Genomic DNA, 24,916 nt, shown 5'->3' with positions numbered 1-24,916 from the left:
ATGATCGGATTAAGTCTTCTTTTCTGCTCAACTGTAGGCTTACTACCTTCTTCTAGCAGAATTTTATGCATGCAATAAGAAGGGCTGATTCCCTTAATATCTGCTATAGTCCATCCAATTGCCGATTTGAACTCTCTTAGAATCCTCAAAAGCTTCTCCTCGTCACTATTTAAAAGGTCAGATGCAATAATAACATGCAAGGTAGATGCATCACCTAAAAATGCATACCTCAAATGTTCGGGTAAAGGCTTAAGCTCAAGAGTAGGAGCTTCCTCAATAGATGGCTTGAGGTGTTTAGGAAGCTTTGTTCAATTCCTCCATTCCAAGAGATTCAAAAGGCATATCAATCTTCCTCTTCCAGGGAGAAGCATTCACATATTACAAGTGCTCATCACCTTTGTCATCTTCACTATCTGAATTCCCCAATAAGGCTTTATTTAAGGCATCGGACCTTAGCAATTGATCAAGTTCTGAAGTAACTACAAAATCGACCAACTCCACTTTTAAGAAATCCTCATTTTCTGTAGGAAATTTCATAGCATTGAACATATTAAAAGTTATATCTTGATCCAGCACTCGCATTGTAAGCTCACCCTTCTGCACATCTATCAAGGTTCGACCAGTCGCCAAGAAAGGTCTTCCCAAAATTATGGGAATCTTCTTATCCTCCTCGAAATCAAGAATTACGAAATCAGTAGGGAAGATGAGTTTATCAACCTTGACCAAGACATCCTCCACAATACCTCGTGGATATGTAATAGAACGGTCGGCCAACTGCAAAGTCATATAAGTTGGTTTTGGATCAGGAATATTCAACTTCTTGAAGATTGACAAAGGTACCAGATTGATGCTAGCTCCCAAGTCACATAAGCATCTGTCAAAAGACACATTTCAAATAATGCATGGAATAATGAAGTTTCCTAGATCTTTAAGCTTCGAAGGCAACTTTTATTACAACACAACACTGCATTCATCTGTGAGAGCGACAATCTCTAAATCATCAAGCATCACTTTCCGAGAGAGAATACCTTTCATAAGCTTTGCGTAACTAGGCATCTGCTCAAGAGCCTCAGCGAAAGGTATGTTGATATGAAGTTTCTTGAACACCTCCAGAAACTTCTCAAATTGCTTAGCCAACTTTTTCTTCTGCAGCCGCTTAGGAAAAGGCGGTGGAGGATAGATATGTTTCTCCCCTGTATTACCCTCAGGAGGAGTGTGCTCAACAGTGGTCTTCCTTGGTTCCACTTCTTCTTCCTGTTGCTCTACTTCTTCTTCAGCCCTAACTTCTTCATTCAAAACTTGAGTTTGTTCGGGATTCGCAACCTTTCCAGACCTCAAAGTGATTGCCTTCACCTGACATTAGCTTCCCTCTTCCCTGGAACTTCAGTGTCACTAGGTAATGTACCAGGTTGACGATTTAGCAAGGCATTGGCAATTTGTCCAATTTGATTTTCCAAGGTCTTGATAGAAATAGCTTGACTCTTGCACATAAGCTTCAACTCCTCTAATTCAGATTTTTCATTAGCTTGTTGCAGCTGAAGTTGCTGTCTTGGTATATATTGCGGTTGCTGAAAACCAGGGGGTTGTACAGCTTAGTTGGGTATTGCTAATAAGGTTGTTGAACCGCATTCTGAGCGTTGCTCCAGCTGAAATTAGGATGATTGCGGTTGTTGGGATGATAAGTGGCTGGCACAGGTTGCTGTGATCGCTGAAAGTTGCTCACGGACTGAGTTGATTCACTAGAAATAGCGCACTGATCAGTCTCATGGGCACCAACACAAAGCTCACAGACACTAGTGATTTGATTAACTCCATAATTGGCCAAAGTGTCCACCTTCATAGTCAAAACCTTAAGTTGGGCAGCTATAGCAGTTGCTGCATCCAACTCCAAAATTCCTGCTACTTTTCCCTGAGTCGGTCTCTGAGAAGGATTCCGGTATTCATTAGAAGCCATCAGTTCAATTAATTCATAAGCTTCATTGTAGCTTTTAGCCCACAAAGCTCCTCCTGATGATGCATTAAGCATGGATCTGGAAGTAGCACCCAATCCATTGTAGAAATAGTTTATAATCATCCAATCAAGCATGCCATGATGTGAGCACTTCCTTAGCTTCTCCTTATATCGATCCCAAGCCTCACACAGAGATTCACCAGTTTGCTGAGCAAACTGAGTAAGAGCATTCTTGATTGCAGCAGTCTTCTCCATAGGGAAGAATTTAGTGAGAAATTTTTGAGCAAGATCCTCCCATGTGGTGATAGACCCTGGTGGTAGAGAATATAACCAGCACTTTGCTTTGTCCCTCAGAGAAAATGGGAATAGTCGCAGCTTGATAGCATCTTCAGTCACACCAATGAACTTGAAAGTGTCCCAGATCTCGATGAAATCCCTGATATACATGTTGGGGTCTTCAGTAGGAGAACCTCCAAACTGAACTGGGTTATGTATCATCTGAATCGTGCTTGATTTGATCTCAAAAGCGTTAGCTGAGATGGCTGTCCTGATGATGCTTGACTGAATATCATTGATCTTAGGCTGAGAATAGTCCATCAAAGCCTTAGGAATTTCTTCTTGCTCCCCCATCACTACTAAAACTGGTTCCTCGATTTTCTCCTCTTCTTCAAAAACTTCCCTTCGAACCACTACAACTTCTTCCTCGGCTTTATCCAGAGTTCTCTTACGAGACCGTGAACGCGTATGCATACACGCTCACTAGAGTACCTGAAATAAGACAAGGAAACATATAAGTAATAATGTCCGAGTCAATGAACTTTAACGATCACCGATGATAAACACATAAACAAAAAATTAACACTGCAGTCCCCGGCAGCGGCGCCAAAAACTTGTTAGTCTCTAAACACGCGCTAATAATACACGCAAGTATACGCGTTCGCAAGTTATATAGAATTATTTCTAGTTCGTTCCCACAGAGACTGACTTTAGTTAACTAATTAATTTATACACTTATTGACCGATGATATGGTTATTATCCAATGCTAAGACTATAACAATTTGGGGTTTTGATTATAACTAAGAATTAAACTAATAATTAAAACTAAGAGAATAAGAATGGTTGAATTAATATATGACAAACATGGGATTCTAACTTCATTAAATACTTCATTCAATAACCTTTTTGTTCTTAACCTTAACATGTAATGGTGATGACACTAATCAGATAACACGAAACTGATAAACACCAACTTTTGTTGTATGAATATCATACTACCAGACATCCACAAAATAGATAGAAGCTGAATAGACACCAATTATATTGAGACCCTATATGTCTATAGAATTTGACAACAAACGGTTTAAAGCACAAGTTATCTATCATGATTACATAGGGCAAGTAAGATGGCTAAATTACCTACGAATCATGCATAACAATAACACATGAACCTGTGCTAGCATGACATGTTCTAAATCCTTAAATTCATTGTCGCTTCATTAAAGATTACACGCTATCTTATAATTTCGCGATGCTCATAAGATGAATAAGCACAACCAATACTAGGTTATTATACAATCACCACACACTAAGGTATCGAAACAAATTAACTTAAGAAATCCATAAATAAATCCGCTAGAACCCCACGATAACGATTAGCCCATAATCGGACTCATCATCAACGTGGGTTCCGATGAAAGTATGGTATAATAAACGTAGCCTTTATAACGAATAAATAATAAAACCAAGTACGAACAAGAGTAAGGTTCACGAATAAAAAAACTAGCATCCAAGTTACAACTTAAAACAAAGATTCACAAGTAAAAACAAGATCTTCTTCGTCTTCGTTGAATCGTGCTAACATGGTCTTCTTACGGCTCTCCTTGTGATCTGGTATATCCGTCTCTCTAGAAAACATCATTTATTTAGTATATATAGTAGCCCATACAAGATAAAAGTCCTCTAATTATAAATCAACTAGAATCAGGATTCTGGAATCCCGACCCGACGCGGCCGCGCGCTTCATCAGCGCGGGCGCGCTGGCTCTCTGACAAATGGGCGCGGCCGCGCGCTATACCAGCGCGGGCGCGCCGTGCTTCTGAAAAAACTTCTGAATTTCTTTAATTCCTGCTGCAACCGAGTTGGCTTCCGGAGCTTTTTTCTTCGGACATCATCCTAACACCATATTAGCACCGAAAGAATGCTAATTCACCTGATTCTTAGAATAATGCCTGAAATGCAAAAACACTAGAAAATACATTGAAATACCAACAACTTGAGTACATTTAAACCAGTTTGAAGCTTTATGGAGCGTAATAAAATGTCATAAATGCCACTCAACACATAACAAGACCAAGTCATCTTAACAACCCTAAGAATAAGTTGTATGATAATTTAATTGTATTTCTTGAGTCTGTAAAAATGCTAAGTAGATTACAATGGGGGATTTTTCTATGAACAGTCATCAAGCTAAGGAATAAACTCTAAAAGAAGATCAATTCGTATCATGCCTCAGAGAGAAGTATAGAAGCTTGGAGTTGAATAATGTTATTCCAGAAAAAATATTCTAAGTCAGATATCGACAAGTCACAGATAAAGGAATGTAGAGAAGTACGTCAAGAAGTCTAAAATGACTTGTAGAGAAGTCCCAAGAGACATTGACAAGTCAATCTGCATGTAGAGAAATGAAGATATCGACAAGTCAAAATGTCCATGTAGAGAACTAGAGATATTGACAGGTCAATTCCTCATGTAGAGAACTAGAGATATTGACAAGTCATATCCTCATGTAAAGAACTGAAGATATCGACAAGTCAAAAAGCTTATGTAGAGAACTGGATATATAGACAAGTCATTCTACATATCTACTTTTAGAGAACTGGAGACCTCGACAAGTCAAAAGCCTATGTAGAGAACCTGAGATATTGATAAGTCATTTTACTTATCGATATGTGACATCTCTACCCAACAAAAGAGATCTCGTCAAATAAATTCAGAATTCAGAATACATACGGATTGAACTTCCAAGATTATCAGTCAACAAAAAATTCTATCATTGAATTGGAAAGCCTACAAATGCAGCTTGAAGAATACAAGATCAAGGGCCAAGATGAACTGGATAAAGGAGGGTCACATACCTAATATATTCTACATAAATATGCTAACACTAGAAATGGAATTAGACAAAGCAGCTTTAGAAAATGTGTTAGTCTATTTTAGTGCAAGTTATATAAATTGTGCATGTTGATCTATAAAGCATGTCACGGGTCCTTTATTTAGTAGTAACAAACATATCTAGAAAAATCTTGTAATTCTCTCAAAAGAAGTAGCTGAGTTCTTATTTTCAAGAACACAGATTTGTAGTAAGACAAATTTGATTTAATACAAATCAATTGAGTTTTTGATAATCTGCTTGTGTGTCTGCATCTAGTATTTTATCACTGCGAATTCATACAACTATTTTGTTCCATAAGCCAAAAACCACCACTGTTAATTTCAAATCAAGAAAACACATTCACCCTCCTCTGTGTTGCAGTTCATACCTAACAAGTGGTCTCAGAGAAAAATTTAAAAGTAAACATATTATATATTGGAAGTATGAGTGCACAGAAGAATAGCAGTATCAAGATTCTTGTCTTTGATAAAGTAAACTACACCTTATTGAAGAAGAAGATGATGATGTTCATCAGGATGGCCAATGTAATGTATATTGAAATTCTTAAGCATGGACCTTTTATTCCTATGATAAGGGTGCCTGAAATAACATAAGGTGATATGGTAATTCTTACACACTTTGGTCCTAAAGATCCATCTACCTACACTAAACCAGAGAAGGATAAGGTTTCACTTGATAGTGGTTTATAACTCATACTCATTGAGTCTCTTGATAATGTGATGTACAAAAACATTATCAACTGTGAGTCAGCTAAATAAATCTGGGAAAAATAAAGATCTTGTGTGAAGGAACTGAAGAGGTGAGATCTAACCAGAGAAGGATTTGGGTTTCACAATATAAGGGTTTCATGGCTAAACCAAAAGAAGGCAATACTGAGGTCTTTGAGAGATTCAACAAGTTGATAAATGACTTGCAGCTTCATGACAAGTACTATGAAGCTGAAGAAGTTAACCTTAAATTCTTGCTCACTCTTTCTGACCATTTATAACAAAAGATCTCTGTTATAAGATAAGGAAGTGATCTAGTGAGAATAACTATGGAGGTTTTGTATGGTATTCTCAAAACCTATGAGCCGAAAATGATGCAAAAAAGTCATTAAAAGTGAGTCAAGGGCATGTTGTGGATGTATCAAGTGCCTTGATAGCACATGACAAGAATATAACTGAAGATGAAATTGAACCCCAGACTCAAGTTATTCAAGCTATTGAGCAGAATAACTAGGAACCTAAAAAATAAGTTATGTTGGAGTTAAAAGATGATGAGTACTATACTTTTGATGAGTTGGATGAAATGGACCAGCCTATGGCTTATCTAGCAAGAAAACTTTCAAATATTAGAGTCAAAAAGCCTAGATATTTCAACGGTAAGGCCAAACATCCTACAAGAATAACTGAAAAGGAAAGACTCAGACAAATGCATCTGACAAAGGTGGCTACAAGTCAGGATCCGTGGATAGATCAAAGATTAGATGCTATAGCTGTAATAAATTGGTCACTTTGCCACATTTTTCAGGAAGCCAAAGAAGCTGAGGAATGATAAGGCTTATTTGGAGCTTGAAGTTAAGAATGAAGCACTTCTGAGAAAATAACAGGGAAAAGCCTATATTGCTGAAGGTAAAAGTTGGGATGACACAGATGATGAAGATGATGGTGAAGAATATGGAAACTATGCTCTCATGGCATTGGAGCAAGGAGAGTCATCTGCATCTAAGTCTGAGGTACCTATCCTAACCACCATGTATTTAAATGTTACACAATATAAGGAAACTCTTGAAAAGATGAGTATAGAAATGTTCCACATTCATACAAACATAGCGGCAACTGCTGAGAAAGTGAGTAGGCTATCAAAAGTAAATGAAAAAGTTGAGATTGAAAAATAAGAACTAGAACTGCAGCTTGTTTGTCTATAAGCAGTTAGACAAGAAAATGAATACCTCAAGAATAAGCTAAAGTGTGCAGAGGAAATAAAAGTTATGTTAAGAGAAAAAGTTGAGAAGAATGAACTGAAGCTTAAATCATTCAAAAATGTATCTCAATTGGTTGGTTAGTATCATGAGAAGAAGAAGCCATATGTTAACATAACTATTGGCTTGGACTATGAGGCTTTTGGTTCTCACAAGAAAAGTGATGTTGATAAGGGAAATGAAAGTGTGAATCAAGATGTTCCTATGGTGCTCAAAAAGGTAAATGCATCCTTGTTCAAAGCTTGTCAGGTGAACTTTAGTGAACTGGAGCTTGTCATCATGCAGGAAATTGCAGATGAAGACAAAGAAATGAAGGATGCAAAATTGACTCTCAACACTGAATGTGAGTCTCAACACTGAATGTGAGAAGAAGCCTATAATTAGTCCAACTGTCAAGACACCGACAAATGAGATCAAGAATGAAAGCACTGGAAAGAAGAAGAAAAAATAGAAATGGGAAGATAAGTGTCAACAAAAACAACAATTATGTCTATGTTGCAGATGCTCCCAGAAAGTAGTGTCAAATATGTGGCTCAATAAATCATCTAACTCGCCTTTGTAAAAAGGTTGTTAGTGAGCCAAAGTATGGAGCTTGCAAATACAATGAGGCATAAGCAAATGACCCCTACTCTTTCTGTGACAAGTTTGATTGCATTCCATGCAACATGAAAGTTATGATCAGTTGTCATAAGTTGAGTAAGGATTTAAAAGAAGTTAACTTGAGATCTGAAATCAAAGAAGAAAATGCTGATCAAACTAAGAATATTGTTTCTTTTGAATGTTCAAGTTCTACTTCTGTTAACTCTGTCAAAAAGAAAAAGTGTCCAACATACTTGGATAACTAAACACACTTGAACCTCATTGTGTGTAGGGAAAGAAGAATAAAGTCATGTGGATCATTGACAGTTGATGTTCTAAACATATGACATGTGATAAAGCCCTATTATCATAGTTTGAGGAGATGGATGGACTTTTGGTGAGCTTTGGAGACAAAAACAAGGGATTCACAATGGGATATGACAAGTTAATTTATGGAAATAATGGCATTGAAGATGTAGCACTGGTTGCAGGTCTTAGTTTCAGTCAATTTTTTTGACAAAGAAGATTGCTCAATCACAAGCAAGAAAACCGGTGAAATTGTTTTGAAAGGAGTAAGGAAGGGAAGCCTGTTTGTTACAGACATGAACTAAGAAAATAAGGACAAAATATGTTGCTTCTACACCAAGGCATCTAGTGAACAAAGCAAACTCTGGCACAAGAAGCTCTCTCACTTAAACTACAAAGCAATCAATACTCTGATGAAAAGAGAATTAGTGAAAGATATGTCAGCTTTAGAATTTTCTCAAAATAAAGTTTATGAAGTTTGTCAAAAAGGCAAAATGAAGAGGTCCAGTAACAAAATCAAAGATGTGAATTTCATTAATGCTCCACTACAGCTTATCCATATGGATTTGTTTGGACCTGTAAATGTCATGTCCATATCCAGAAAGAAGTATGCTTTGGTGATGGTGGATGACTACTCAAAGTACATTTGGATGGATTTAATGCATTCAAAAGATAAAACTCCACACATTATCATTGAATACATAAAAAAAATTGAGAAGCAGGCTGAAGATCAAAGTTTTGTCAAAAGATTAAGGAGTGACAATGGTACAAAATTCAGGAATGCAGTTCTAAGTGAATTTTGTAAAGATAAAAGCATTGTTCAAGAGTACTCAGCTGTAAGAACACCTCAATAAAATGGTGTGGTTGAAAGGAAAAATAGAACTCTAGTTGAAGCTTCAAGGATAATGTTACAGGATGCCAAACTGCCAACCAATTTTTGGGAAGAAGCTGTTAACACAACATGTTACACTCAGAACAGATTTTTACTAAACAAAAACACTGGCAAGTCACCCTACTCAATCTTATCAAAAAGAAAGCCTACTTTTAAGCATCTTCATGTGTTTGGAAGCAAGTGCTTTATGTTAAAAGACACTTCTGAATATGTTGGAAAATTTGACTCAAACGAATTTGAAGCTATTTTTCTTGGATATTCATTGAAAAGGACTGCCTACAGAGTCTATGTGCTAAAGCAAAAGAAAATAATGGAAAGCACATATGTGACTTTTGATAATAACAAGTATCCAGGCTTGGAATGCCTTGATGAAATGTTAAAGTTTAAAAACCTCAACATTGACAGTGATTCTGAAGATGAAGCTGAAGTCAATACAAATAATAGAATGGAGGAATAAACAAGTGAACACATGAATTCTAACAATGAGAATTCATCTCAAGAAAGAAGCACACCTGAATTTGGTGGCACAAACTCAGGGGGAGAAGGAGATGATAGTTCTGCAAGTCGTGCCAACAATGAGGAAAATGAGGACAATTCTAGTCACCAAAATCATCACACCATAAAATGGGATAGAAGTCACACTAGAGACACTTTAATTGGTGATCCTAATACTGGAGTAAGGACTAGAAGTGCCACTTCAAAAGAATGCTTGCATGCATTCTTTTTGTCTCAAATTGAGCCTAAGAAAACTGAAAAAGCTCTACTTGACCTTGATTGGATAACTGCTACGCAAGAAGAGATAAATTAATTTAAAAGAAATAAAGTTAAGAATTGGTTCCTGCACCAAGAAATAGAAGCATCATTGAAACAAAATGGGTGCCCAGGAACAAAATGGATGAAAATGGCATTGTGACAAGAAACAAAGCAAGATTAGTTGCCAAAGGCTAGTCACAAGAAGAAGGAATTAATTATGATAAAACTTTTGCTCCATTTGCAAGCCCTGAAGTAATACAAATTTTTCTTATATTTGCTGCACATTCTAATTTCAAGGGGTATCAAATGGATGTGAAAAGTGCATTCATTAATGGCGAATTAGAAGAAGAAGTCTATTTGTAACAACCACCTGGATTTGAAGATCCAAAATTTTCAAATTTTGTTTACAAACTTTTAAAGGCTCACTATAGATTGAAGTAAGCACCAAAATCATGGTATGACACTCTATCAGAATTTCTACTCAAACATGGATTCACTAGAGGCACAATTGACAAGACTCTATTCTACAAGTAACATGGTGATGATATCATCCTAGTTCAAATCTATGTGGATGATATCATCTTTGGTTCTACTAGTGAAAAGTTATGTCAAAGATTCTCAAAACTAATGTAAAGTGAATATGAGATGAGCAAGATGGGAGAACAAAGTTACTTTCTTGGCCTTCAAGTTAGCCAAGAAGAGATGGAATCTTTATCAGTCAAATCAAGTATGTCAAAGAACTTTTAAAGAAATTTGGAATGGTGGACTGCTCACCTGCATCAACCCCTATGTCTACAGCTATCAAATTGGATGAAGATAAGAAGGGAAAAAGTGTAGACATCTCAAGATATAGGGGAATGATTGAATCTTTGCTTTATTTAACTGCAAGTAGACCAGAAATCATGTTTGCCACATGTCCATGTGCTAGATTTCAAGCAAATCCTAAAGAATCACACTTAATGGCTGTCAAGAGGATTTTCAGATATTTGAAGGGAACACCAAGCTTCGGATCGTGGTATCCTAAGGGAATTGGTTTTGTTAGGTATGAAATGCAACATAAATGGGGGGTGAATGTGGTTTTTTAATTTTAAATTAACTTTTGGCTTATGGAACAAAACAGTTGTATGAATTCGTAGAAATAAAATACTAAATGCAAACACATTGGAAGATTATCAAAAACTCACTTGGTTTATATTAAATCAAATTTTTCTTGCTATAAATCTGTGTTCTTGAAAATAAGAACTCAGGTACTCCTCTTGAGAGAATTACAAAATTTTCTAGATTTTTTTGTTACAACTAAACAAAAGACCTGTGACATACTTTATAGATCAACATGCACGGTTTACATAACTTGCACTAAAATAGACTAACACATTTTCTAAAGCTACTTTGTCTATTTCCATTTCTAGTGTTAGCATATATGTGCAGAATCTCCCAGGTCCGTGACCCTCCTTTGTCCAGTTTATCTTGGCCTTTGATCTTGTATTCTTCAAGCTACATTTGTAGGCTTTCTAATTCAGTGATAGAATTGTTTGTTGACTGATAATCTTGGATCTTCAAGTTATTTGTATTCTGAATTATGAGGTATTTTGTAGAGATCTCTTTTGTTGTGTAGAGATGTCACATATCGATAAGTAAAATGACTTAGCGATATCTCAAGTTCTCAACATGGCTTTTGACTTGTCAAGGTCTCCAGTTCTCTACCGGTAGAATGACTTGTCGATATCTCCAGTTCTCTATATAAGCTTTTTGACTTGTAGATATCTCCAGTTCTCTACATGAGGATTTGACTTGTAGATATCTATAGTTCTCTACATGAGCAATTGACTTATCGATATTTCCAATTTTCTACATGGAATTTTTGACTTGTCGATATCTTCAGTTCGCTACATGCAAATTAACTTGTCGATGTCTCTTGGGACTTCTCTACAAGTCATTTTAGACTACTCGACATACTTCTCGATATTCCTTGATCTGTGACTTGTCGATATCTGACTTAGAACACTTTTCATAGAACATTATTCAACTCTAAGCTTCTATACTTCTCTGTGAGGCATGATCAGGATTGATCTTCTTTCAGAGTTTTATTCCTTAGCTTGATGGTTGTTCATAGAAAAATCCTCCAGTCTAATCTACTTAGCATATTTACAAACTCAAGTAATACAATTACATGATACAATTAGATTCTCGTACAACTCATCCTTAGGGCTGTCAAGATGACTTAGTCTTGTTATGTACATGCATGTCTTGCACAACATGTTTTGAAGTTGTTGGATACATAAATGCAGATTTTGCTGGATCCAGGGTAGACAAAAAAGTACAAGTGGAAGCTGTCAATTCATAGGTCAAAGAGTTGTATTAGGGAATAGTAAGAAACATCAATCTGTGTCGATTTCCACAACTGAGGTGGAATATATAGCTGCTGAAAGTTATTGTGCTCAAGTGCTTTGGATTAGGAATCAACTAATGGATTATGGCCTAGTGTTACAAAAGATTCCAATCATGTGTGAAAATAGTAGTGCAATATCTATTATTGTTAATACATTTAATCATTCTAGAACTAAGCACATTGATGTAAGATACCATTTTATTAGAGAACATGCTGCAAATGGTACTGTTGAGCTTGTTTTTGTTCCAACAGAAAAATCATTAGTTGACATTTTCACTAAACCTTTGGTTGAAGCAACTTTCACTGGACTTGTAAGTGAAATTAGTATTGTTAAATTCTTTATCCTAAAGGCAAAAACTCAGCTAACATGTTGCAACAGATTAATTCTTGATAAATCAAAACTAATTTGATTTAATTAGGATTTAACTGAAATATTATCTATAAATATTTCAGAATCTCTGTATATTTATTCTTCAAAATAAAATCTAACTTGAAATTTTTCTAATTCTAAGAAAAACTGTCCAACTGTTAGTTCACATCATCAATATGTGAAATTAATATAAGAAAAATTTAAGAAAGATCAAAAGTATGTAGAGAACTGGGTTCTCGATAAGTCTAAATGACTTATCGACAAGTCTTTATTGATGACTTCTCGAAAGATATCTCGATAAGTCCTTTTATGAATTCTCGACAAGTATTGTAGAGATCTCGATATATTATAAATATGGAGTTGTCTACAGTTCAAATTTTGGACTTCTTGACAACTCAGAACTGATATAATTTAATTCAATAAATTATTTCAGTAAAATACTTATGATATAAAATCAATTATAATTTTATGTTGATTTCTTCAATATAAATTAAAATAATTTAGTCCAAAAGGATAGACTGGGTATTTTGACAACATCTCGATAAGGTACTATCTAGTTCTCGATAAGAGTCAGGAAACTAACATCTCGATATGAGTTCTCTATAGGTTATGTGACTTTTCTACAAGCAATTTTCAACCTCTCATTCTTCTCTTGTCGATAAATCACATCTCTACCCTATAAATACCCAGACATCTCGACACAACCCCTCTTTATGCTTTCGAGATCTCAATTGACCTAGTTTCTATGATTTTTCATCATTCTTTCTCTCAAAAACACTTACCTACTAAAATCCAATCTCTCAAATGGCTACTAACAATGTAAGAGCTGTTATTTCCAAGGATGGAACCAAATTTCTTACCTTTGTTAATCCAAATCAGGCATCAAACAATTTCAAATGTTTTGTGAAGTTCATCTCAGATTCATATCTCTCAGGTGCCCTAACTGCCAATCCAGTACTCTACCTGGATGTTCTCAATGAATTCTGGAATACTGTAGTTGTCAACACCATCATTCATGAAAATCAAATAGTTTCCATGGTGGTTAACTACACCATAAGGGGTATAGCTGTTGAGTTCAATGGAGATGATATCAATAAGGCCTTGGGTATCTCCACCGACAACATGGTTGAGGCTCCTACCACTCAAGAGTTGGCTGAGTTCATGGATTTTATCAACTATATTAAAAATATAAACCTGGCTAGGCTCAACAAGAATAATCTGAGAAGGGAGGGATCCTTTGTCTTTGATTTAATTGTAAGGGTGTTTACATGCAGGAAAACTGGTTATGATAACATCTCCAGTGTGGTCAAAAAATTGGTGTGCTATATGGCCTACAATAGACATCTCAATGTTGGCATCTTGATCTTGGAAGAGCTAAGCACCAGGTTCACTATACCATTGGTAAGAAGGGGTAAGGAAATTTTTTTCCAATATTTATTATGTCTACTTTAAATCATAAAGTTAATGGCATACATATACTGGAGGGTATAGATAGAAATCAAATAGGCATTCGCAAATAAGTTTTCAAAATTCTATTTGGCTCACTAATTACAAATAATCAGGTAAAGGTGAATCTAAATGTCACTGACGTCATGTTAGAGAAATTTAGAACTTACCCTTACCCTATGTCTGATATGAGAATTAGTGCCATATCTAGTACATCTATAGCCCCTATTCCTGTAGAAGAACCCAAACAGGACAACCCACATGGGCCTTCCACAGCTGAAAACCCTTATTCAAAAACCATTAAGGGCTAGGAAACCAACTACTTCATCATTTCAAAAGGATGGAGCCAGTAAAAAGAATAGAATGCAACCAACCTTAGTGGTAGATAGTGAGAGTGGTGAGAATTAAATAGAAACAGTGTCATCATTGGTCAAGAAACCAAAGAAGCAAAAGAAAACTGAGCTGGCCACTCAAGTTTCTATCTCTGTATCTTCTCAACAAGATACAGTTGTACAAAAAGGATCTAAACAGACTATAGTGGCACCTTCTCAACAAGGTGTTACTATTGAATCAAGAATTTTCCAAAATGCACCCTGTATTGAGTATGCACCCCCTCTTGAGCACTCTCAAGAGGGTGAAAGAAGTAATGTGGCTGGCACACACATAGAGGGCACATCTCTTGAAACTCCCTCATCCATTCAGTGGGAGTTGCTGTTGAGCAAGATTGAAACTGTATATATAACTCAATAATGCTGGTTTAGATAACTCAAGATATAAGCAAGCACTTGAAAGAATCTGTGTTTCACTAGAATCAGTACAAAATGTTTATTGGGCATATAAATGTTGATTTTGGTAGCTGTAGTGAAGAAGACGTCAACTGAGATTTGTTTGAAGTTCATTAATATGTTCAGGTTACGGAGGAATAAGGTTGAAGTCATTCGAAGAAGTTATTAGGATTGGTGTGATGACCTCAAGGATTCTATGTGAAGTTGATTGTATCCGGTAGATGACTTGACAATAGTTTGTAAAGATTATAGTACGAAGCCCTGAGAGCAGAATTAGTCGCCTGTGAACCAGACCATTGCGCTAGGCATCAGTGATTCTTGATAAAAAAAACTAAGTACTATCATTAGGAATATTGTTAAGTGAGCATTCATATCTGGATATGCAGGTTATATGGTTTATACGAAAACTTAGAGAGAAGACTTGAAGACAAGACAACTTAAGGATTATTATGCTCTACAGAAACTAGGTCCAAGTGATCACTACCTTGTAATAGGAGTCAATGACCACTCTATTACTTAACATAAGTAATAACCTTAAAGTACAGCTCAATATCTAAGCACATAAATTGGTATTGGCCTAGTAGGAGTAATAGGGAAGAAGCTAGAACGGAAACTAAGTCAAAAGTGCAATTGTTTCCACCCTAGCCGCCGGTAAGAGGTTTAATGAATATTGAATTGATTTTTCTAAGGAAACTACTTCATCTAGGAGATGAAGGTGGCAAGTGAGTTATACAATTAGGTATAGGTCGAAACTTAGGAGTTTTCTAAGGCAATCTCTTCTCTATATGGCTTGTGGTCGCAAGTTGAGTGTATTAGAGCTTCTAGGTTTGCAAGTGGTGCTTCAAAAGTCTAAGATAAGGTCCCTAGAATGCTAGAGTAGAGTTGTTCAAAAAATCTGAAACCCGAAATCCGATCCGATTCGGAAAAACCCAAAAAGCCCGATTCAGAAAAAAGTCCGGCCCGGCCCGCGGGCCTTAAATGGGCCTCCTTTTTTTCTCGAAAATACGTCCCGACCCAAACCCGAAAAATACGGATAAAAGCACGGATTTAACAAAGTCCGGATAAAAGCCCGGATCTAAAAAAGCCCGGATCAAAACCCAGTTCGACCTGGATAAAAGCTCAGGTTTTTTGAAAAACCCGATTAAAAAACCGAATTTTCTATATAAATTTTGAAAATATACAATATTATTTATGATTTTTAAAATATTATATTATAATATTAAAAGCAATTAAGGTATATATGATTATTTATATTTTATATTAAAAAATAATTATTTATTTCAGTGTCTAAACTACTATATCTAATATATCAAGATACTACTTTCTCCGGTATTTAAACTACTCATAATTCGAGTTATAAAATATTAAAATAATTTTTAATATATAAATAAAAAGTCCGGATAAAGCCCTGTTCGGCCCGATCCGGCCCGGCCCGCAGGCCTAAAACGGGCCTTATATTTCTTAGGAAGCCCTATCCAGCCCGGCCTGACGCGATTTTTATAAAAGCCCATCCCAATTCATTTTCAGAAAAATCGAGATTTTTACAGTCCGGATAAAGTCCGGCCCGATGAGTTTTTTATGCATCTCTATGTTAGAGTCGTAAGTCATCTCTTCCTTGGCCCTTGATTACTATTTTTTATGACAAAATACTAATACTTTTAGCAAAATTGAAAAAAGAACTTAGTTTAAAGGTAGGGTACTTATTTTCTCTAAAAAAAGTTTTCTTACCAAAATCAATTATTTGAAAAGTTGAACAGGTTTTAGCTGATTTTGGACTAAAAACAACAATATGAAACAGTTTCATCCTTAGTTATTTACATTGGTAACAAATATTTAAGTTGGGGTTTTTTCATATATACTCAAATTTTATAATTATTTTACAAAATTACTATCAATTTTTAAAAATATTTACAAAATACGTTCTGCGATTTTAAAACCATTTTTTAACCATGCTTTGCAACTTAAATTTTTAAAAATATTTGTGAAAATACATTCAATAAATTTGCAAATAATTTGCAATCTAAAATATAACATATAATGCAACTTAAAATATAATCTAAAAACAGTTGAACAATTCAAACTAAATGCAGTCTATTATGCAAAATTGTATATTTACAAATATTTTCAGAATAAAATAATATTTTTATAATTTTTTCAGAATTTTATAAAATTGTAAATAATTTTACAAAAAGTTATACTTTGATAAATTTGCTTAAAATTTTCTAACTTACATGTGGAACTTTTTTATGAAAAATTATGTTGTCTCTGATTCATACCGAACTAAAACAAAGAAATTCTGTCTTGGAGATTTTTTTCTTCTCATATATGTGTCCATTTTTAACTTTTAATATAAATTTATTAACATGTTTTCAATAATACCCTTCTTGATATTTTATAAAAAAATTAACGAGTAGTGAATAAAAATCTACATTCGTGCACTTCCCCTACGCATCCGGCCGCTTCACTAATGGTGTACATTTATGATTGGTATAAATGAAAATGTACCACTAAACTAATGTTTTTTAATAGGCATAAAAAATTGAAAAGAGAATATTAGTTTAGACAAATAATAAACTAGAAATTACTAGTATGTAGCCCGTACTTTGCACCGAGGCACCGGGGTTTTATTTTTAATATTTTTTTAATTTATTTATGTAAAATAATTTTTTGTAGTTCTAATAATTGTTGTGAAATGAATTAATAAACTCTTCGAATGATAGTGAAGTAAACAAAAATTAGATATTAGATGATATTAAAATTGCAAAATTGACATCTCTTACTTTAGGCCAACTACTTTTAGAAAATAAATCATTGAACTCATTAAATGATTACATAAAAGTAAATGAAACAAATTTTAGACAGTTAATCATATTACTAAATTGAAAAACTTATGCTCACATTTAAATTTGGGTTTCATGTTCTCATAAAAGAAGTGGGTTTAATATTTCAGATAATAAGATTAAAATGCTAGAACTTAGATGAATTATAGAAAACTTCTTTTTACACAATATTTTTTGTACTATTTTTCTTTTATGTAGTTATGTCTCCTAAGAGGATATGGAGAACAGGTGGTCAAGTGACACATGATGAACAATATAAAGTTGGTCCTGACCAAAAGTAGGACCGAGAAGATACACACCAATCTTTTTCAAACCTTGACTTTTATTAATTGTCATTGTAAAACATACTTGCAACGACATTCGTCTTCTCTTAAATATGAAAGACCATTTAGAGTTACTTTCATTTGATTTTATGGTAAACCTCGGAATAATATGCGTAGATTAGATATTTTAAATGCTGAATATACTAACTTTTATATGTAATATGATTAAACTGCTTTAATATAGAAGGATGTAGTCATTGTTCCATACATCAATTTGATTGATAATTAATTCTAAAATCATTGATAAATATCTTGGTCATATATACTTTTCAAATCGGTTGTCAAAGAAGCAATACGACTGAAGCGAGAATCTTGCATTGTGCATATGTAAGCGAAAGTGTTTGTTATTGAGAGAATTTTTTGAACGTGAGTTGAAAATATGTGTAGAGCTCTTTATATAGAAAAAATATAGTGGTCAACATTAACTACATGCATAAATTACATTAAGTAGATTATGCAATAATTATATTTTTGAAGATAGTATTTATTTCTGATTGGCTAAATTTGTTTTATGTCAAATATCATAGGATTACATAAATCGACTATAAGTGGTCAGAAATCAGAAATCTCTCAAATATCAAATTAATTTGAGTTGATTATGGTGAAGCATTATTTGTTTACAAATAAAAATTAGTTGTTAACATTAATTACACTTTAAATAAGGGAAAATATATAGTCAAATATGGAGATTGAAAAAATAATTTGCGTGATTATTTATACATGCATGATTTAAGTTAATGCATATTATGTCATAATCATAACTAACTTGTTAACTATATGAAATGATACAGTTAAATATAAAGATTAAGTAAATTATGTGCGTGATTTTTGACATATCAATTTTGAATTCTTTATTTGTGTTTGGTTGAAAATCAACGGAATATCACACTATTACATTAAAGGAACTTAGACTGTCACATTTTTATATTATTATAATTAATAAATTATAAATACTTGTTTATTCTGGAGATATGATTTTAATCTATCTCATTAAATATAGAGATTTTAAAAAAATTGGTGAAATCCGAAAGAGTTGATTTATAAATTATAGATTTGTTAGTAATGAGAAAATCCGAAATTGTAGATTTGTAAATAAAATTTTTTTTAGTAATGGTAAAAAGTTCAAAAAGAAAATGATTTTGTTAAATTTGAAAATAATGTTTACAAGTCAAAAAGGAAATATTTTTAAATTTGAATTAATGATAAAATTATAAATATTAATTAGAGTGATTTAAGGCTAATTCAAGGTGGTTAACATCATGGTTAAGTCTCTGAAAAAGGAAAAAAATTTGTAAATTTTGATTGGTCAAAATTGAAATGGTTGCTTCTTATTGGCTGAAAATTACTGATTGGCTAACTATATGGTGTGATAGACTAGCTTTTATAAAGAAAGATATATTGAACATGAGTAGTATAATATTGAAATATATTAACTAGTTTATTTCAATTAATATCCAAATTTTTAATTAATTCCAAATCAATCTTTTAGCAATTAATTTTGATTAACGATTTTTATAATACTTATCTCTTAATTCAAGTACACCGTGTTTTGTTGGCCAAATAAAAAAATATCCAACATATTTGAAATCAGAGGAAACTTATGATTCTTAGTTTAAATATAGAAATATTTCATAACTATAAATAATCATTGATTCTTAATTTAAATATAAAAAAATAAATTTAGATTGAAAAGTTTCATAAAACAGAAATGGATGAATCGGGTACGTAGAAAAGTCTACATACATATTCCATAGTGAACACTGACCAAGTCCAACAAGCTATATAAGGTTGTAACTTGTAAGAGCCTGTTATTCTGTATCATTGAATCATTTGGTTCTTTGTTAAAAAAACGATCATGGGCATACTAAAGCAAGGCAGCCTCACATCAACACCAGCACTACTACTTTTACATATTCTAGTTTTAATCTTTATTGTTCCTCTGATCGTTGAAGCCCAGTTAGTGGTTCCTGCCAAGTACGATGGTTTCGTCTACAACAAAAAACCAGCAACCACAGATACGATCATCATCGAAGCGTTTTTCGATCCGGTTTGCCCCGATAGCAGGGACGCATGGCCACCTCTGAAGAAAGCTATTCATCACTATCCTTCTGATTCTATTTCGCTTGTTGTTCATACCTTTCCTTTACCGTCAGTTTTCTTTATTCTCCCTGTTTTTTTTTTCATTTCGACGTTATGCCTCTCTTATTTTCAGTGTTACTTTTTATGTGGTATGCAATTTCCTCCGTATCATCCAATTGTTTAAATTAGAATGGGATACGGTGGTTAAAAAATATAGTCATATACTTCATTTTAAGCCGTGTGAGTATGTTTAATTAGAAAATATAATTATTTAATATAATTAAAGTTTAAAAATGTTTAACATGATAGGCGGAACCAAAAATATAGTTTTTGACTTTTCGGGGACCAATAATATTCGGGGGACCGAACTAAATTATTTTATGTGTTCTCGAAATTTAGACTAATTTTTTTAATTTTTGTGAATTTAGACGGTGCGGATTGTGTTTCTAATATAAAAATTCATATATTTGTAATTATACCGGAAAAGTCTGTTCTAATACTGAATTTTCTGGGTGTATTGCAGTTACCATGATAATGCATTTGTGACTTCCCGTGCTCTGCACATTGTAGATAAAATTAACAGCTCTGCTACATACAGTTTGTTGGAGATCTTCTTTAACAACCAAGTAAGCCATTTATTTGTTATTTGCATGAAGCTTTTCCTGTTCCTTGTCGTGTTTCATTACTTCTTCACAAATTCTGCATTTTCAATGTTGATGTTGATGTGAAACTCTATATGTCTTTCTGGTTCTATCGAGTACCAATTTTTTTCTTGTGGATTTCCACCACTACGTGCCTTGAGTCTAACGGTTTTGTCTCATAATTTTAGCCGAGTGAATACTCTTTGGTAACTAACGAAAGATTTAGGTTTCGAGTGTTAGTAAAGAACATCAACTGAAAGATCTACATGTATAGTCAAATCTGCATCACATAACATAGTTTTGTGTTTGGCATGAACTACTTATTTAGGTAAAACTGTAATTTTTAAATAGGCAAATGCTAAATTACTTGAAAATGTTCCATTGAACAGGAGAGGTTCTACAGTGATCAAACATTCAACAATTCAAGGGCATCAGTAGTTAATCAGGTCACACAAGTTGCAGCCAAGGTAGTCGCCAAAAAGGACCTTTCTTCTATCAGATCTGGCTTTCTCGACAGTAAAACTGATTACGCAACAAGGAGTTCTTTCAAGGTACCTGTTAAAACAAGTTGAAAGAACAAGTCTAATCAAGATTCGGAACAAGTATATATTCTTGGTTTTGATAGTGTTAATCAGATACATTTATTCCATTTTGTTTTGACAGTATGCTTGTTCAAGAGGGGTTTATGGAACACCATTCTTCTTCGTTAACGGATTTCCGATACCTGACGGTGGCTCGCCTATTGACTACAAGAAATGGAGAAGCATCATTGATCCACTGGTGGGGAAAAACAAAGCATGAAGCAAATTGACATGTCTTTCAACAAATACTCAAGCACTTGCCAGAGCGTATAGCACGAATAAAAAGTAAAAACAAAGTGTTTTATCTATCTGGAACTCTGAACAACTATCATTCTCTCAATACTGTAAAGTGGTCGTCACATTGAGTTGCAACTTAGCGGTCTCTTCTAAAAGTGTTCACTTGCTTGTAGTGCTACAATGCTTTAAGATCAAGAAATATACATTTAAAATGATATCTCATTGGAACAGATGAAACTTTGCAATTTCTATCATTTCTTTTTTGTCTTGATGATATTTAAAAATACCACTTTTTTGGTGCAATGGTTGAAAATACCCATTTTTAGAATACATAACTGAAAATACCGTTTTGATTATATATTTTGTAATTGGGTAAGTGTAATACGCATTTGAGAATTTGTTATTTAAGAAAATTATTAGAGATACGCATTTGTAGTTTGAATATTATTATTGAGATACGCATTGCGTATCTTAAAAAAAAAATTGGATACTCATTTTGACAATTGCGTATCTAGTATAAAATATGATACCCAAATCGTAAATACATATTCAAATTGGTATTTTCAGCCATCCACTTCCAGAATGAGTATTTTCAGCCATTTATACTAAAAAATTGTTATTTTTAACATTTTTTCTCTTTCTTAAATCTTTACCCTCCAAAAATCAAATCTTGCCGTTTTTAACTAATAAGAATTTCTTCTTTCTTTCCTTTACTCTCGAATAACTTGAGAACATACAACATGAACCATAATTTACAAGACCATATAATTCATATTTTTGATATGCACAAAAAAATCATCAAAAATGACCCCGAAATTAAAAAGAAAAACTCTGCATAAACAATTTCTTAACTTAATTTCCATATAATTTTCTGTCCCGGAAGAATAAGTTTAGCTGCTCAACTTAAAATCGTTCTATTTTATTATAAATTTATTTATTTTGTATATCATTTTTTCTTCTAATTTTTTAATTTTAACTAATTTTGATTATATCTTAAAGGGTAAGTTAGTAAAAAAAATATTTTTATTAGAGGTAGATTATTTTACATTCTACTACTTTCTAAAATCTAATGTAAATATATATTTGCAACAAAAATCGAAACATCATATACATTTAGAAAAATTAATAATGCAGTGTAATCATATTTTTTTATCTTGAAATTTAATAAAATATTATATATGATAAAATATATAATACATTGATTCTTCTCATCAGGTAAGCCATTGACCAATTGACCTTGAGCTAATCCCTCGTTGTTTTCGCGCATTAATAATATATCTATCTCTATACATAAGTTTATTTATAATATATATTCGGTTACAGAATGTTAAGAATCGAACCTGAAACCGAAATTTTTAGAAAAATAAGAAGAGGCCTATTAGTTAAGATCCGAATCCGAATAAAATTTTCGTGTAGTTCGGTTCGGTTCGGTTCGGTTCCGTTCTGAACGGGAGATGTTTTCTCCTAATTCTACTCTCCAAGAAAATTATTAAAACTTTATTTAAAAGCTGTATTCAATTAAGATTTTTAAGAACATTGTTGGATATTCGAAGTTTATGGATATTCACTTTAAATTTTATTTTATTTTTGAAATCAAAAGATATTAAATTTAGATTGCAAAAAGTCAATAAAAATTTGAGAATATTCAATTTAAATTTTAAAATATTCGTTCAAATCTTATAATATTCAATTTGAATATTAAGAATGCGATGCTATCCAAAAGTCTATGAATTTTGTATTGTTTGATAAATTGTTGAATTTTCATGGATAAATTAGAACATTTTTAATATTTAGAAATCTCTTTGAAATAAGATTTTTATGGATTTATGGAGAACTCCGAAAATAATTAAGATTTTACAAAATTTATTATTAACTTCATCAAAATTCGCAAAAAATTAAAATTAATAATTTTTTTTAAAATTTATAAATTATTATGAATTTAACCATATGAATTGAATACACTCCCTTAGATTTATTACAAAACTTTAACCGACATACTGCATTTATTTTTATTAAAAGGAAGTGAACGAATTATAGAGAACTAGTAATATAGCCCGTGCTTCGCACACGGAAATTTCTTGCAATATACAAAATTTAGTGTAATATCGCAAAATTCATCGTACCTTTGTATTGTTAAAAAAATGCAAAGATTAGTATAGGTGGATGATACTTGAATTAGTATGTTAAAACACATTATTATATTTAATTATTTACTATTATAAAAATGTACATAGAGTAAACTTTAAATTTGTTAAAAAAAATAAAAATTAATTATGTTAGTGAAATTACATCACTAAAATAAATTATGCGTGCAGTACTGTATAATAATTGAAAGACATAAAATTGATAAATTGCTAATAAATATAAATAAAATTTATAATGCTTTATAAATTCCCACCACAAATAATTAATGAACCGGTTAAAATATCCAATATCTAATACCACTGCGCATTTGAAAATACTCTGGTCTTAATATTTTATCGAATATATTGGCAATTTTAAATCCTTAAGATCTTTGATGATGACTAATAATTTCACTCGGCAAAAAAGCGGTCCATCCCTTGACTGAAACAAAAAAATGATAAGATATTAACAAAAAAATGTATAAACAATATAATTTTAATTTGAAACTAAAAAAATAAATTAAGTTAATATATTTAATATTAATATAACATAACTTATAATGAAAACACCTTTCTCTCATTATTATTACCACCTCCAAATCATGATTAAGATATATCTTTGATGCAGAAAAATTGGTTATTTCTATTGAGCCTTTTAAAAATATAAAAGTGCAATGATTGTTAATAAGTTATAAATTATTATGTGAAAAATATGAACTTAAAAGTAATAATATTAACATTATGTCTCTTAACGATGACCTTGTACAAAATCACAATTACAGGAGTTTCTAATGCTTGGTCAAAAACTTGATTCATAACCTTTAATTGTTTTTTCACTACATTATTTGATTGATATGAAAAGATGAAATTGTAATGATTTATGATTGATAGATATGGATCCAAAATTAAGGAAAAGTTGATAAGCGATACCTAGGTAATTTTAAACTTTCCTTTAGTTAGTTTGTAGAAAGAAGCTAAAACAATTATTTCTTTAATTTTGAATTGTTGATAAATTATACAAATAATTATTGAGAATTTGAGTAAAAATATTTTTAAAAATAAAAGCGTAACCTGAAAATCAGTTAATCAATTTTAATTTTTTTTTAATTTAACTTTGGAAACAAACACATGTTTTCAAGGAAGCATGTAAATTATAAATTTTGTTATTCTAGATCTTTTTTTTTTAATTTGAAAAGTTATCGATTGATTCATTACAAATTTTCATGAAGTTTTTCTAGTGTTCTACAATATCATATAAAGATTTAAGTAAGCTAAATATATGAAAAATGTATTGTTCATAAATATATTAGTTGTCGTATTTAACCTAAAACTGTCCAATATGTTAAACACACACACAAATATATATATATATATATATATATATATATATATATATATATCGATCTTGGTCAAATCTTCATAAAGATATTCATTTAATTAGATTGAAAATCATTGCAACAATTGAGTAAGCTGCATAAATTCGAG

At 32.6% G+C, this 24,916-nt stretch overlaps 1 protein-coding gene and 1 non-coding gene across 2 annotated transcripts; both read left to right on the top strand.

Moving 5' to 3' along the window:
- The first annotated feature begins 2,084 nt into the window (after positions 1 to 2,084).
- LOC141716146 (small nucleolar RNA R71) lies at positions 2,085 to 2,191 on the top strand. The gene has a single exon (XR_012572866.1). It is a non-coding gene; the product is annotated as a small nucleolar RNA R71 (small nucleolar RNA).
- Positions 2,192 to 19,569: 17,378 nt separating this feature from the next.
- LOC141713463 (uncharacterized) lies at positions 19,570 to 21,523 on the top strand. The gene is made up of 4 exons (XM_074516894.1): positions 19,570 to 19,918; positions 20,373 to 20,475; positions 20,880 to 21,041; positions 21,154 to 21,523. Exons 1-4 carry the CDS (start codon positions 19,626 to 19,628, stop codon positions 21,289 to 21,291), a joined length of 696 nt encoding a protein of 231 aa, XP_074372995.1. The 5' UTR covers positions 19,570 to 19,625; the 3' UTR covers positions 21,292 to 21,523.
- Positions 21,524 to 24,916: the final 3,393 nt, after the last annotated feature.

The sequence above is a fragment of the Apium graveolens genome, chromosome 3 (assembly GCF_009905375.1).
Source record: "Apium graveolens cultivar Ventura chromosome 3, ASM990537v1, whole genome shotgun sequence".
Classification (NCBI taxonomy): domain Eukaryota; kingdom Viridiplantae; phylum Streptophyta; class Magnoliopsida; order Apiales; family Apiaceae; genus Apium; species Apium graveolens.
The sequence above is the reverse complement of the archived record's forward strand: the minus strand, read 5'-3'. Positions and strand labels throughout refer to the sequence as shown.

Bases quoted from the DNA above. Each gene is read 5' to 3' on its own strand.
- LOC141713463 (XM_074516894.1), top strand. From the start codon at position 19,626: ATGGGCATACTAAAGCAAGGCAGCCTCACATCAACACCAGCACTACTA. The intron at 19,919-20,372 runs GTCAGTTTTCTT...GGTGTATTGCAG, and splicing joins GTTCATACCTTTCCTTTACC to TTACCATGATAATGCATTTG. The intron at 20,476-20,879 runs GTAAGCCATTTA...TCCATTGAACAG, and splicing joins AGATCTTCTTTAACAACCAA to GAGAGGTTCTACAGTGATCA.